This window comes from Littorina saxatilis, linkage group LG1 (assembly GCF_037325665.1).
Source record: "Littorina saxatilis isolate snail1 linkage group LG1, US_GU_Lsax_2.0, whole genome shotgun sequence".
Taxonomy (NCBI): Eukaryota; Metazoa; Mollusca; class Gastropoda; order Littorinimorpha; family Littorinidae; genus Littorina; species Littorina saxatilis.
This window is the reverse complement of record NC_090245.1, coordinates 71,687,752-71,704,024: the sequence shown is the minus strand read 5'-3', so window position 1 is coordinate 71,704,024 and position 16,273 is coordinate 71,687,752. Positions and strand designations below refer to the sequence as shown.

General features: G+C 40.0%; 1 protein-coding gene across 1 annotated transcript; it reads right to left on the bottom strand.

The window, feature by feature from the left end:
- Positions 1–203: 203 nt before the first annotated feature.
- LOC138977696 (alpha/beta hydrolase domain-containing protein 17B-like) lies at positions 204–16,153 on the bottom strand. Its single transcript, XM_070350376.1, has 2 exons — positions 15,306–16,153; positions 204–11,138 (listed from the first exon to the last, which is right to left on the bottom strand). Exons 1-2 carry the CDS (start codon positions 15,950–15,952, stop codon positions 10,919–10,921), a joined length of 867 nt encoding a protein of 288 aa, XP_070206477.1. The 5' UTR covers positions 15,953–16,153; the 3' UTR covers positions 204–10,918.
- Positions 16,154–16,273: the final 120 nt, after the last annotated feature.

Sequence of the window (16,273 nt, the reverse complement as noted above, 5' to 3'; positions counted from 1 at the left end):
TGAAGTCTTCTGAGTGTTCAATCAAATTTCACAGACAGCCGCTATGCCGTCTGTAATGTATTGCAACTCAGTCGAGTCAGTGTGTTATGAGTCACAGAGCAAAGACAGAAGATTGAATACACATGACAGATCATAGACACTGACTTTCACAGAAAATTGTTCAGCAAACGAAACCTCGCCACAAATTAACAAGCTGAAGATGCTTTCGTCCAATTTAAAATTTATTTATTCAATGCTACAGTCAAACATGAAACACAAGGCAGAAAAAAACAGTGAGAATTGCGGTAAACATGATAATCGTATAACTTTAAAACATATTTCAAATCCCAACCTTGATTTACACAAAACAATAGGGTATAATCACAATGCACAATTTTGATTCTTTAGCATCCTGTCATAAGTATTGTTCCTCTGCAACAATTCTATCCTAAAGAACAGAAGGAAAAAAATTAACAGTTGCTTTCTTTATTTGGTGTTTAACGTCGTTTTCAACCACGAAGGTTATATCGCAACGGGGAAAGGGGGGGAGATGGGATAGAGCCACTTGTTAATTGTTTCTTGTTCACAAAAGCACTAATCAAAAAATTGCTCCAGGGGCTTGCAACGTAGTACAATATATTACCTTACTGGGAGAATGCAAGTTTCCAGTACAAAGGACTTAACATTTCTTACATACTGCTTGACTAAAATCTTTACAAACATTGACTATATTCTATACAAGAAACACTTAACAAGGGTAAACGGAGAAACAGAATCCGTTAGTTGCCTCTTACGACATGTTGGGGAGCATCGGGTAAATTCTTCCCCCTAACCCGCGGGGGGCATTAACAGTTGCTCACAGACAGACTTCAAATACTTAAATTCAAGACTCAAATCTTAAAATCCTTTCTTCTTCTTCTTCTTCAGCGTTCGACGATGGCTGTGTCTATTAACATCCTCTCTGTTATAGACAGATTCCGGAAATAACTGTTGGTTTTCTGTGGGTTGTCAAAGAATGGATACTCTTGCTTTAGTGAGACAAGTTTTCTACACGTACTCCCTGTGCATCACCACTCGCTAGTGACTGGCGTAATGTCACAGGGAACGTTTGACTCACTAAAAGCAAGAGTCTTCGGTCTTTCACAACCCATACAAACCCGACAGAGTTATTTCCGAACATCATCGTTATCAAGGAAATGCTGAAGTGCAAAAGAAGAGAAAGTTGCACAATACTGGATGAATTGAGAGCTGTATGCCCCGATTCCTGAAAAGAGGTCACAGAAGTGTGACAGACGCGGAGCATTTTTCAAATCTTGTTCGCTGTACATTAAGATTTTGGTGACCGATTTCCTATTGAGATGCACTCAACAATGAGTCTGTCAGCGTAATCAGACTGGTGCACGCCTTATCTGTACCATCCTTTTACCAGTATGGGAGTATGTCAAACACCCCAGATCTACTACAAAAATAAACAGCCTGGCTGCTCCCTGTGCAGTAGAATTTGTTTGGCTGTTTTAATTTCACGGGTTGAGATTGGTGTCATTTGAATTACAAAAATTAATTCATATACAAATTTCCATTCTGCACATAAATCAGTCAAGGCATAGATGTTTGGTAAGTATTTTGAGTGAAAGGATGTAATCACCAGCGACGCCTTGACAGATCTGTGGTGGAGTAAATGATTGCTAACACAAGAAGGATGGTACTTTTAAACTTAATATATTCTTGAATCTTGTATTTCAAGTCAGAGCATGTGAACTCAGCCAACAGCACAGCCCTGTGACTCTCATTGGCATTCCAACAAAATATACTTGTGATATAAGCTTACTTAGTATATTCTTGAATCTAGTATTTTAAGTCACAGCATGTGAACTCAGCCAACAGCACAGCCCTGTGACTCTCATTGGCATTCAAACAAAATATACTTGTGATACAGTGGAACCCCTCTCTAGCGACCTTGAAAATGTTGACAAAAATCGGTCCTTATGGAGAGGGGTCCTTACAGAGGGAGGGGGCGGGGTCAGGGGGACACAAAGAAAGTCACCTCAGATTTTCTTAAAAAAAGAAAACAGAGAAGTTTGAGTTGCTGACGACCTCAAGCAAACAGCTTGGATTTCATGTTTGACATTGTCGATGGTGTCCACCAGTTCTGGGGCATGTACTACCCTCAGATCTCAGTACCTTGGCCAAGTTTCCTCTCAAGACATCAAAGAGACCCGCCATAGGTTAAACTCCCCATAGGTTAAACTCCCCATAGGTTAAACTCGGTCACTGACACAGGTGCAGGAAGTGTTTCCTCTCTCAGATATGAAAGGGGAACCACCTCTCCTAGCTAAAACTGGGTCAATGACCCCTGGGAAGAAGGTCAGTGTCAATAAACAAGGCCACCCAGCTATCACAATGGACCTGCCTTTGATCTCGATGATTGGTTTGTGATGTTTACTCAGCCCACCCAACCATCACACCTCTCAGCGGTTTAGTGCCTTTGCTTATGCCAGACGGTTATAACTGGTTATAACCGGTTTGTCAGTGATGCGTTATGCTGACTCTGACAAAGTCGTTGCATAAGCTGTTAGGTCGGTCCTTAGACGTTAGAGCGGGGTGGTCGCTACACTGGTGACAACTATATGAGGAAACACATCGGTTAAAAAAAAAAGGGTCGTTGTGGCGGGGTGTCCTTAGAGAGGGGGGTCTTAGAGAGGGGTTCCACTGTATAAGCTTACTTAGTATATTCTTGAATCTAGTATTTTAAGTCACAGCATGTGAACTCAGCCAACAGCACAGCCCTGTGACTCATTGGCATTCCAACCAAAATATACTCGTGACCTAAATACATGTAGTAGCAAGAGAACAACCTAAGAAATGAGAACAAGATAAAATCAGTCAAAGAAGAATGAGCATTCTTCCACAATCAAAAATGGAGAATTACCGTTATCAAAAACATAAAAATACTGCTAATGATGTTTCTTTTCCGGAGATCTTACTGGATGTTTGAAATACATGTACCGTACTTTCGGGTCATAAGGCGCAACTTTTTTCCTCGAGTTTGACTCCTGCGTCTTGTATAACAAAGCTATGGTGCGCCAAATTGATATTACTATCGTTAACTGTTATATAGGGTTTTGAAACTATCGTTAACTGTTATACAGAGTTTTGAAACTATCGTTAACTGTTATGTAGAGTTTCGAAACTATCGTTATCTGTTATATAGAGTTTCAGAAACTCTATATAACAGCTAACGATAGTTTTATCAAAACGGCGCGTCGGTATCGTTCCCAAAACGGGAAAACCCTGAAATGCCATTGCAACACTGTCTTTTTGCTACGAAATGTACATTTTAACTAGAAACACAATTTAAACAAGAGGCGAAGCCATCAAGGCTCACGTAAGAAATCGACAAACAGTAACACAAACTCAATCACTCCGTCACACACACACACACACACACACACACACACACACACACACACACACACACACACAGACAGAAAGAGCATAGGTGAAACTGTGCAAGAAAGCGAGACACTAGATCTAGATCTGTCTGTCTGCATGTAGCCTACTTACAAGGACACGACTGCCAACTAGTCTCGGCGCGCTCAAAATAATAATGACCGAGACTGTCAGTACTTCCTTCGCGTGACGTCTAACCCTCTTACGTAATAATGGGACGTCAATGTAATGTGACGTCTTCAAATGTTAGAGTTTCTACCACAGACATACACACGCACAGACGCACGCACGCACGCACAGACAGACAAAGTTACGATCGCATAGGCTACACTTACGTGAGCCAAAAAACTACAAAATTAGTTATTGACCGTTCTTCTGTTGTCGTCTTCTCAAATCATTGTTGAGTTTGTTTAATATTAGCTTTATCATATCATTTGTACTTTCGGCCGTACCGTTTTCCACGTGTGCGGTTTGAAGACGGGTAGGCCTACTGAATATTCGCGGAAAAGACCATGACAGACGCACTACACAAAACAGTGGGTTTTTTTTTCAAACAAACACAAAACAACGTGTCACAGTGTACGAGTGACATCCCCCACGACGCGTTTTGGAAAACACTGCATGCTTTCGCATCGTGTTTTGGGTACTGCATGCCAGCCGGCCGTATGTGTACCGGCAAACTGACCCGCACACAGCGCGGTAGCTAGAACGGGTCAAGCTGACACTGACCAATATTTCTGTGAAAACAGGAAGCGTGCTAGCTGTTACGAAGATTTGATTCCTTGATTAAACGAAGCAGTGAAATGATGGACTTATCAGACGACAGTTAGTTGAATATGATCTACTAAATGTTGTAGTAAGTAGTGCAAATTCGCTCGAATGAAACGTTCAGCAGCCATTTTGCCGGCATCGAAACATCCGACCACGCCATCGCTATTTTTAGAAACTCTATATAACAGTTAACGATAGTAATATCACTTGCGCGCACCATGCCGCCGTTTTGCGAAACCCTCGTTATCTGTTATTCATAGTTTTAGCAATAGCGCGCACAAACGCGCTATTGATATAACTCTAAATAACAGTTAACGATAGTTTCGAAACTCTATTTAACAGTTAACGATAGTTTCGAAACTCTATATAACAGATAACGATAGTTTCGAAACTCTATATAACAGTTAACGATAGTAATATCAATTTGGCGCACCATACAAAGCGCCTAATCCGTGTATGAAATACGAAAAAAATCAAAGAGACCGCCTGAGTACCAGTCAAACAACCTGTGATAATGCATGTTTCAGCTACTAGGTACTACCCTGGCCAAGTTTCCTCTCAAGACATCAAAGAGACCGCCCCATAGGTTAAACTCGGTCACTGACCCCGGTGCAGGAAGTGTTTCCTCTCTCAGATCTATGACAGGGGAACCACCTCTCATAGCAAAAACTGGGTCATTGACCCCTGGGAAGAAGGTCAGTGTCTAAACAAGGCAACCCAGCTATCACAATGGACCTGCCTTTGATCTCACGGCACACACAGAGCACACATATTTCCACTCTGTATTCTTCCTTTGATGTGCGGCTTATTTTCATTCTTCGACCGTTTGTTACCGGTATACTTTTTTAATTTTGGTGCGCCCTATGGGCCCCCTGCGCCCAATGGGTGACTGGATTACAATTTTGTTTAAAAAGAGGGGGGTGCGCCTTATGCGCTGTAGCGCCTTGTAACCCGGAAAGTACGGTAGGTCAAAATGATTTCAAATAGATCTATCTTCTTTTAAGTTGTCTGCCTGACTGTTGTTGCTGGTAGACCTGCCACAAAAAAATTGTAATACAGAAAGTTGTTCAAAATAAACATAGATGTTATTTTACTCACACCAAACACAATGTATCTGTAACCCCAAAACAGGGAAATGAAATAGCTTGATCCTGTCCTAAAGCCATAACTCCATCATAGGAAATAAGTACAGAGCAACATTAGCGACCAGAGTATGTACAGCATGCAGCCGTTTCTCAACAGCACAGAAAACTCATACAAAACTTGTATACCTAATGAACAACCATCATATACAATGGGGCACTGAAATAGTCAAACATATATATACACAGAAGTGTAAGGCAAACTTTAAGTGTGTCAGTCAAGTTAATATCTCCACATTCACATAATATCTTTGAATGTTTTATACCAAAATGTTTTATTCAAAGAAAAAAGCATGTGGTGGGAAACCAGAGTTATAACACAGTGACTGAGTGAAAAAGAACATGTGCTTCGAAGATAGAATATATTTTTGACTGTATGCAGACCTGTTTACCCCTATAAGTGTTTTGGAGTAATGCTCAGCCCCAAAAATAGTAATCCTGGCACAAAAATAGTAATCATCCAGCATTCGTCGCCAATTACAACGCACACGACAACTGTGTCTGCGAAACGCAATCAAGCACATATATCCATCATTCACAAACAAAACACATCAGTCAGTTTTTGTAGTCATCATAATTTCAAAGAAAATCACATCAAAAGCACATGCATGACTGATTCTTTTTCTTTTGCTCGTAGTAGGCCTTTTTCAGTGTGTCAAGCGCTTCTCTACTGTACTTGCGCTTGCCGAATGAGTGAGGGCGAGACTACACCACTAGAAGGCTCTCCAGCGTCTCATCAGACAGACATGATCTCTGGTCAGTCCTGTGCTTTTTCACCCCATTTTGCTATTGAAAAAAAACAATGCCAAACATGTGAATTAATAAAAATAATTTTTATTTTTATTGTTTTTTTTAACTTTTTTTTTATTTATGAAAATCGTAGTCTTGACACAAATAGCGCAATGGCATATTTTTTGCAGAAAATCATAATAAATTACGCTAAAATCGTAAGGGTAAACAGGTCTGCTGTATGATACTGGAGTGAAGATTCGAAGGGATGAATGAAATACAACAGCTTCAAGTAGGAACAAAACAAACATTAAGTGTATACATACAGCAAAATGCACAATACTGAACTGTTATATTTTTCATGTTCACTGTTCATTCAATACAATAACAGAAAACAACAGTCCCGGAGCTTTGTGGCAAAATAAATGTTTACTCTTCAAAGCAGACAGTGGTGTTTCTAACACAAAGTGTCAGATCTCGCCAGGTACAAAGATTGTTTTCATGCAATTCTTACTAACATTCAAAGAATTTCAACTAGCAAAAAATTGTTGTCATGTGAACAGCTTAGATGAAGTGAATCAGTCCAAATGTGCAAGAGCACAAAGGGCTGTTTAAGTTTTAATTCAAAGCTCATTGTCCTTGATACAAGATTAAAATAAAATAAAAGCCACTCAACAAAAAGGATATTGGAAAAATATCTGGCTGTTCATACTCAGGCATGAGATTGACTGACTTTAAGCATTTTCAAGGGATCATTCCTGAGTTCTCATGCCTAACACTGAACATCTAAAATTTCAACATTTTTGGTCTCAATTTTTGAACGTCTCTTCCTGACAAAAACATTTGAAAAAACGATAGCCAGTGAACTTCACCCAACAACAAAAATGTTCAAGGACAGGCCATCAATCAAAATTTATATGAAGAGAAAGCAGAAGACAATAAAATAGGACACTTGAAAAGATTTCAGATATCGGCACTCATGCATTCTTGACTCACTGTGAATAACAAAAACAAATGTCTTAAAACTGTATGCTTAAAAGTTAAAGAGAACAGTTGCACAGCATTGTGATAATGGCTTACACACCATTTACCACGAGAAACAGTTTCTAATGAACTGCTGAGAGCAAAATGCTGTGGCAAATTAAATGATGCTATTAAAAAATTACTAGCAAAAAAATATAACATGAATGAAAAGACCATCAGCACGAAGTTATATACTTATACACAGACGTTATTCAAACGCATTCATAATCATACGCGTACATAATTGTTCACATTTAAAACAAAATTGTGCACCCCTTAATCCACCATGTACCTTACCAAACAGGTTATATACAATATAGAGACATCACATAGAACAGTCACAGTAAATTCATTCAGTTATAAACCAGTCCATCTTTATGAACACAAGACACACACACACACACAAAAATACATACAGAGGTGACCTTTGGCAAATTACAACAGAGGTTATAACTAAGAAAAGAGCCGCACTATTTAAGTATGTACGCAAATGCAAGCAAAGACATTTAACGTGTTAGGAAAATCAAATTCATATTGTTCATGACAAGATAATCTCACAAACATGTTAGTTGTTACATATGAAGTAAAACTAAAACACTTGGGAGTTAAACAGGCACTCTGCTCTGTCCCATTAAAACAAACAATGCCAAAAATTTTCTGTAAATTCAACTAAGTATTCTTCACAGGCAGTTTCTGCAAGGGAAAATAAAAATTACTTTACCAGTGACAAGCTGAAATTGCCATCTGCTTATTTGCTTCATAAAATCAGCACTCAACAGCCCGTACGTGTTTTATTTTGACCAGAAAAAGCTCAACGATTGCTCAGGAAAGGGTATATCCTGTGCTCTCTTTAAACTTGCGGAACAAATAAGGCAAATACATGTACCAACTCCCAACATCTGCACTTGCATTACAAACAGACATTGAAAACCAACTGGCAAACCAGCAATGCTCTTCTACCTACCATTCCATGACATGACAACTTCCATCCAGCATAACACTATACTTTTCCAAATCTAAAATTCTTAAATATATATGTTCAACACCATCCCTGCAGTGGAAATTGCTCAGGTGGCTTTCCTGTCCTGCTAGTACATTTTGAAGTGAAGTTAAAGTGCACAAGCACACTATCCTTTCTTTCAAGATTTCCACCCCTGTCGTACTTTCCTTTCATAATTTCCCCTTGTGCTAAAATAACTGTTAATGAAATAAAGATTAGTTTAACTGCTAAATTGAATTGTTTATCAATCTTGTAATTTCAATCACATATGCTCATGTGTGCACATACTGATAAAATCCACACAAGTTCATAACCACACCCTGATCTTAGTCTCGAGCTGGAAATGATTATCTCTAGTGTACCAAAAATGAAATAAACATATATATAGAATCAAAAGAAATCGACACACAGTCAAATGTTCAGAAATAACTACATGTACCAATGATTTTAATGCATCAATCAGCTTCTATAAGTATGAGCTATACTGTCTCTTCGCCAAATGGTGGGAATCCTGGCTTGTGTTTTAATGACTGATTCTGCACCTTTACCTCACAATGTACAATAACCTAAAACAATACCTGACCAACAGACATGGTTTCAAATTAACAGTGCTTAATCTTAATTGATCTTCCCCTCACAATCACATTTATTTCATCGCAATAACTGCAAGATAATAATTGTTTGTTTCAACATCGTGAGTTGAAAATCTGTGTCCTAATTTTACTTCGGTACATGAATTACGTTTGCATGACCCAAGATTTCAAGTAAATTTTAAAGAAAAATTCCTCTGCCTGAAATTTGAAAACCACACCCTTCAATTAAATGTGCACATACACTGAATGACATAATTACAAATAGAACAAACCTTCACAATTGAAACTAAGAAACAAGACCAAACAAAATTAATAACAAAGACTAACACAGAGGCATGAGGCATATTCACATAACTCTGAACGACTAAATCTTGATTCTAAAACGAGGAATTCTTACCCTCAAACTCACATACATCATTGCCATTGGTGACAACTTGGAACACAAAACTTGATCACAGGTGCCTGTCTGTGACACAAATGTACAAAACAGAAACGCACATTCTTCATGTGAGGAATGTTGCAGGCGGCAAACATGGGAGCAAATGACGCAGAAACCACAAGGGGAGGGAGGGGGAGGAAAAAAATCTCCGGATTTGTGCTACTGGACAGTCACCTTGACTGCTTTTACAGCCAACCACTGTGAGAATAAATTTATGTTGCATGCCAGTGTTAGATGTTGGTCCTACATTTAGGGTCATCAATGCAATTCTCAAGCTTTTTCCTTCAGGAGTTTATTGCTGAACGCATCAGTTCCAACCCCAAGGCACAGCTTTGACATGTATCAACACCATAACTGCAACAACAGACACTGTTCGTTCTGCATTGAAAATGTGTGCCGTACATGTTTTAACACCAGTATATGATGTGTATCTTATGGCAGAAACATCTCCTTGGCAAGGAAAGGCCACATTATTTATACCCACAGTGCATGAACCCTGCCAACAGTTTAAGAGTCTAAAGAAAACGGTACAAAGATCTGTACTGTTCAATCCAAGCGGCTTTTCAACCCAGTTATCTGCCATATCTTTTGAGCAGTATGTCTTTTTTTTTCAACCTGCTTTTCTAATGCAGTTTACTGCTATTCGTTTTAAGTCGACAAGAAATGACGTGTACAGGAAGTTAAAGTTCCCTTTCATTTTCAAACATTCCAGATCTATTGTTTTTTCTCTTCAAATTTCGACCACAGAACATCAGCAAGCAATGCACAGGGCGCGGGCTCTTCGTAACAAAGACTGAAGTAAAGAGGTGATTGAAAGAAGAATTGCAGACTCTAAGTCTAACACAGTTATGGTGCCAAGGTTTCAAAACACCTTAAATACAACTACAAGTACAAGACATTCTTCATTTCTAGATTTTCAACTTGGATTAAAATAAACTTTTTCAGATATATGTATGCTCTTTACCTTTTATTTAAAAACATTTTTGATACACACACATTATCAATTCCTTTTTGATTTTACTAGAAGTAGAACTTTAGAAGATGCACCTAATGAATAAAACAACAAGAAACTCAAACCAGGCAAACATCCATTTACCTGCAGTTGACGTGTAGCTGTATCAAAAATAAATTCACATGCAGTTCTAACAAAGTCTACTCTACGAAGAAAGATGAGCATTACATTCCATTTAGACAAAAGTGGTGAAAGGATGATACATGACCATGTGAATAAGAATAAGAACTGAATCTTGGAAGAGAAACCTTGGAAGTGAACATGGAAAGTGAGCAGAGAGGGGACAAAACTGTGGCAGGTGTGACGACAAAGTATGACTGTAGTCCGTCTCGGGCTCTTCAGTAAGTGTACACAACCGGGGGATAGAAAAAAGTCTAGTGGAGGTGCCCTGGGTCATACGACCCGCTCCTCGGCAGGGATAGAGGGGATAACTTCATCTTCACCACTGGACTTCACCACCTTCAACAGTCTGCTGGAACCGTCATCGCCTTCGACCTCTTCATCTTTTTTGCCCTTGTTATTGGGCTTGTCATCTCCACAGGCAATCTCGATCAGCCTGAGGCGGGTGGGAGAGGTTTGAGAAGATGGCTCTTCTACTGTGGAAAGGGGTGCCGAGTCCGGGGCTGATTCAGCGGTGGGGGTGGTTGGGGTTGCTGTGGTAGGGGGGGAGGTGATGGCATTGAGCTGCTGATGTTGAAAGCTGCTGGTGTTGTCGCCGTCACCTTGTTCTGCGTCGTCGTTGGTTGCTCCCATGGAATTGTCTGCCGCCCGCGCCTCTAGTCAATTGAGGGCCAGCTCCACGTTGATGAACTGTTTCAAGCGGTCCAGGTACTGGCCGTACAGTTCTACATCATTGTGGCCGGCCCCCTCCACCCACAGGGGGTCTACAGTCCGAGGGCAGCGCTCATAGATGGTCAGTCCGTGAGAGAAGTCGATCACCTCATCTTCAGTCCCGTGAATCACAAGCACAGGAGATGTGATTTTTGGCACCTTGTCAATGCTGCAAACAACAGAGACATCTCATAAGCAATGTAAGAAAAGCACACTCTTGAACCGTAATCTGGTCACCCTCATTAACATTGCACTTATACAAGTTCTATTATTACCAATACCACCTTATTCTCGTGTAAAATGTATAAACAACAAAAAACAGTTTTAAGTCCATCTCTTACTGTGCTCACCTATCATTACATGAACAAAACCACTATTACTTCTGCAGTGTGCAGTGAAAGAAGGGCAAGGTATTTTTAGAATCCTTATCTAAAGGAAGTGATTCAACTAAGCTACCTTTCCCAGGTAATGCTAGCTCATCTCTAATTATAGTAATACTGTACATGTTTTGCCCGTTTCCCCCTTTTCCTCTGGTTTTATATTTTCACAGCAATTTTATCTTATTCTCTAAATCTAGTAAAAATTATTTCCTTCACTTTGACACTGACACTCAGACTTATGTTGTCGCAACAATTCAAATGTTCAAAATTTGTAAGGATAGTTTTAGTTTCATGGCACTTCTTAGTAGTTTGTAGCAGAGCCAGAGGTTTATTATTTAAAGGGAGGTGTCTGCTCATTGGTGGGGCCTCACATCACAGGTACCACTGTACTTACTTTTTTCACTGACAGTGACACATGTTATTACAAAAATGTAGCTTTAAAATGATGGTGATACATGGTACAACCTAAATTCATCAGACGTAATTTTTACTAGCAGTAGCACTAAGGATTAGGATAAAGTATCATATATAGTCTTGCGAGGTTACCATCATGGAAATTTGGGTTGCTTTCTTCCAGGGGAAAGCGAGCCGACATATATATATATATATATATATATATACGACTTGTGTCTGTGTGTCTGTGTGTCTGTGTGTCTGTCTGTGTATGTGTGTATTCGCCATGCACGGCCAAAGTTCTCGATGGATCTGCTTCAAATTTGGTGTCCATATTCAGATACACCCCGAACAAAATCTGGTCGATGAGATATTTCAATATGTGCTCTCAGCGCGCAGCGCTGAACCGATTTTGGTTCCACCTCAGCTACCCGGGCCCCCATACCGACACACCAAAGCCGCTAGACCACATCACAACGCCAAAGTTCTCGGTGGATCTTTTTCAAATTTGGACACCGTATTGAGCTACACCCCGGACACAATATCATCGATGAGATATTTCAACACGTGCTCTCAGCGCACAGCGCTGAACCGATTTTGATTTTTCTGTTCATTTCACCATTCCCAGTAACTCTTCCTTATCTTCTCCAGTGTTTTGCGTTTATCTCCCTTCCTTCGTGTGGCTTCAATCCATATTCCTGTTTCTACGTTACTATTTTTAGAATGTCACTGCGCTGTCCAGAACGCTTCCCTTGCACCCGTAAGTTGTTCTTACTGTCAAAGTGAAAAGGTCGAATCAATTTATAGCCACGCGAAAAATACACTGTCACCTATCTCTATATATATTCATAGATATAGATATATATATACGGCTTCTCTGTGTGTGTGTGTGTTTGTGTGTGTGTGTGGGCAACACCTGTGGATTTTAGAGTTCTGTTTGTGATGGGGTTTAGCGGCTTTTGTCTGTCTGTATGTTCTGGCATTTGAGAAGCCACAACAGATAATATAGGGCTAAGAAATAAGCCCTAAAATTCTCAATCCCATTTGACAGGACTTCGCCTTCAAAGGTGAATGTGGTGAACCGCCACGCTGTCTGTCTCTGTCTTGCGATTCACCCCGGCGAAGCCGGGTATTCCTCTAGTGTAGATCTGTAAACACTAATAACATATGGCGCTACCCATTTTTGTTCAGTTTTCCTGCATGTGTGTGTTCATGTTTCCAAGCCCTGAGACTTTCACTGTGCATGTGAACTTGGGATCTTTAACCTGCACATGCGTGCACACAAGGGTGTTTGGACACAGAGGAGAGTCTGCACAAAGTTGACTCTGGGAAATAAATCCCTCACCGAACGTGGGGGTCAAACCCACACCGATAGTGACAAACAGTTGAAGCTGGTTTTAAACACAGCACCGCTACCGTCTGAATCTGATCGAGCTATCTCCCCGCCCTAAAAGTAATAATATTAATAATTAATACACAAAGTGCAAAATTTAAACACAAAATAAAAGAAATTTTTATAACTAGTAGTAGTACTAGTAGTAGTACATACTTCCTCTCTTCCTGCATACCATAGTCATAATCAATTATATCATTCAGCCTACTCAGCTACATGATGCCTGAGTTTTGATAAAAAGAACTACGTGTAAGAATAAGAAGCACTTTTGTTGGCAGGCACTAAGAAAGTGTTAACTCAGTAAAGCTCTTTAAAATGCTTTCAACAGAATACGAAAAAAAATTAAGTGCCACAATAACAACAACAAACTTCTTACCAACAGCTTTTGATTTGAAATGGAACCTGAAATAATGTCTCTTAATCTTACAAAGTTACATGGATCTGCATTTACGTTGACATCATTGTGATGAATTTGCTAAACTATGCTGATGCACTAATTCAGTCCTAAAAAGTAGTCATGGCAGTTCAGACTCCAACTTTACAACCATACAGCTGTGTAAACTACAATATATATAGTATTGATAATAAAACTCCCAATAGGCAATACATTCACTACATGAATAATTAACATAAATGTAAACTCTGTGCATGTGTTAATCTGTCAACTGTTTAGCGAACTTCAGTTTCAACTATATTATATATACTAATACTATAAAGTAAATTACAAACACCAAGTTGCCAAACAATTACAGTGGACGCCGCTTAATAAAACCGCGGTTAATAGAGCCAGCCGCTTATAAAAGCTGATTTCAGACGGTCCGGATTTATCACTATATCTTATGTATTAGAAAAAGCCGGTTAATAAAACCAACCCGCCGCTTATTATTATTTAAAGCCAGTTTTCTCAGAGAAATCACGTAGTTTATGACTAAAACTCACATTATCTTGTTCTGATATGGAAGATGACCAACAAACAAACCCTCATAAAATCGTTCTTCTCTGCCGAGTAATGATTCGTGACGGTGACAGTGACATTATTGATGTACCGAAGTGATCAAAGTACACGTACATGTACATAATTAAAACAAAAGTTCCACATCCTTCGTGAAGTTTTGTTTTGATTCAAACAAGTGTAAATGACGAAAGAAAGTGACTGAGTGACGCAAACAAAAGAGAAGATTTTTTTTCTTTCGAAAATGACGTATTCCTTAGACCGCCGGTTAATAAATCCGCCGCTTATTTAGTTATTAAAGCCATTTTTCGTCGGTCCAGAAGTGGCTTTATTAAGCGGCGACCACTGTAGTTGAATTACTAACCCATAATATTAACATTCACCGTGCTTCCTGGGTCGTGGACAACCCAGAGCTTCACAAAAGTGTTTGTATAGATCTCTAAAACTATTGGGAATTTCGGATTGAGACTTCAACTTCAAGTAATCCTCAAACACCATAGAACTTTCCTATCGACCAATTTTTAAAGGATTATCTTTGTAAGCAACCAAATAAACAATGACGTTATTTGAACTGCATGTGCAGTCCGGATGTTGTGGGTTGTGGATGACCCATATAATGGAACATTTTTAAAGAAGGTATATTATATTACAGTGTTTATTGTTTATCCCTATTCGGATGGCCTGGGTCGTGTACGACCCATACTTTTTCCGTTGCATCCTTCTTTAGAAAGTATGGGTCGTACACGACCCACATTATCCGGAATGTGTAGTCCAAAGCGTGATCCAGTGAAGGTTAATTGTCAATTATTCAGGGATGGCCAAACCGTCCGCCCAATCTCCAGGGGGCAAGTAGAAAATCCGTTGGGCTATTAGAAACTGCCTAGCAACTTGCCCGGCTGGCCAGTGAAAATTCTGGTCATATGCAACACTTTTGGTTGTAGTTGTACTATCGAGTTTCAAAGCCGTGTAAACACTGCAGATGCAGCAACTGTTGTATGTATCAGGCCAGCGACATTTCTGGCGGGCTAGTGACTTTCTTGAAGTTACTCGCCTGGCTAGCGAGTTTACATTTTATTGAATGTGATTTCAGACAGTGACACTGACAGTGACACTAAACTCAACTGGAAGTATTGCAATTTGCCTGTGTTTTGAAATTGGGATAATGATTCTTGAAAACATTTCTCTTTGTATCTGACTGAAAATGAAATGATAACAAACCTCGGAAAAGCGTCAAAGAACCAGGTCCTCTTCGTCTCGGGAAAGGCAACCCGCATGCCCGACATCAGCGGAGAGTGAAGAATGACAGCTCCGACCTCGTACCGTGAAGCCAAGTCTATCGTGGGTACAGTTCCTATACTCTGTCCATACAGAATGATATTCTGTGGGCTGATGCCGTATCTTGTGCGAAGGGCCTGCCAGGCAGCATCAATGTCAGAGTACAGATTCTTCTCAGAGGGCTTCCCTGAACTGGCTCCATATCCTGAGTAATCAAAGCTGAATATATTACAATTGATGCGTGAGCCTAGTCCAATGTAGAAACTACTCATCTGCCCTAGATCAACAGCATTGCCATGGCTAAACAAAATCGTGTAGCGAGCATTTGGTGAGCACCGACAAAACATGCAGGCAATCCTGTTGCCCCGGCTTGTTCGGGTCATAAACATCTCCAGATTGTCCAGCTCTCGCTGTGAATACTGCCATTCTGCTCTGTCGGACAGCTGGATTGTGTACCTTGACCCCGTCTCGTCCGAGATGAGGTCGTAGGTGCGTTCTGGAGGCAAAAATGCAAGCTTGGCAGCGATGCGAGAGGGGCATGGAGGGCAGCAGAAGAGACAACAAAGCTCGCTCAGAGATAAACCGTTCATGATGCCGAAATCGCCCCTCGGGCCTGCGGAACACCCTAATGTCAACAAATATAGTCACCCAGGAGTCTCCCGGCTGTCTGCTACGACATTAGAGACATTCTGATTCCCGAAAAACCTCACAAAGTGGCAAATTTGTCATTCACTTCCGTCCACTGTGACAACATTCAACGCCAGATGGTGACGTCATCCGTATTTGACACCCGCACCTTAAAATATTTTTTCAAAAATAATGAGACAGAACTATAAGATTACCAGGTCACCTGCATTTGTTGGTAAATGTATGAATATAGACTTAAACATTTTAGTTATGAAAAGGTTTTT

What these genes read in the sequence shown, in the direction of transcription:
- LOC138977696 (XM_070350376.1), bottom strand. Translation starts at nt 15,952, where the DNA reads ATGAACGGTTTATCTCTGAGCGAGCTTTGTTGTCTCTTCTGCTGCCCT. An exon ending in TTCTTTGACGCTTTTCCGAG is followed by an intron (nt 11,139 to 15,305) that starts GTTTGTTATCAT and finishes TGTTGTTTGCAG; the next exon opens with CATTGACAAGGTGCCAAAAA.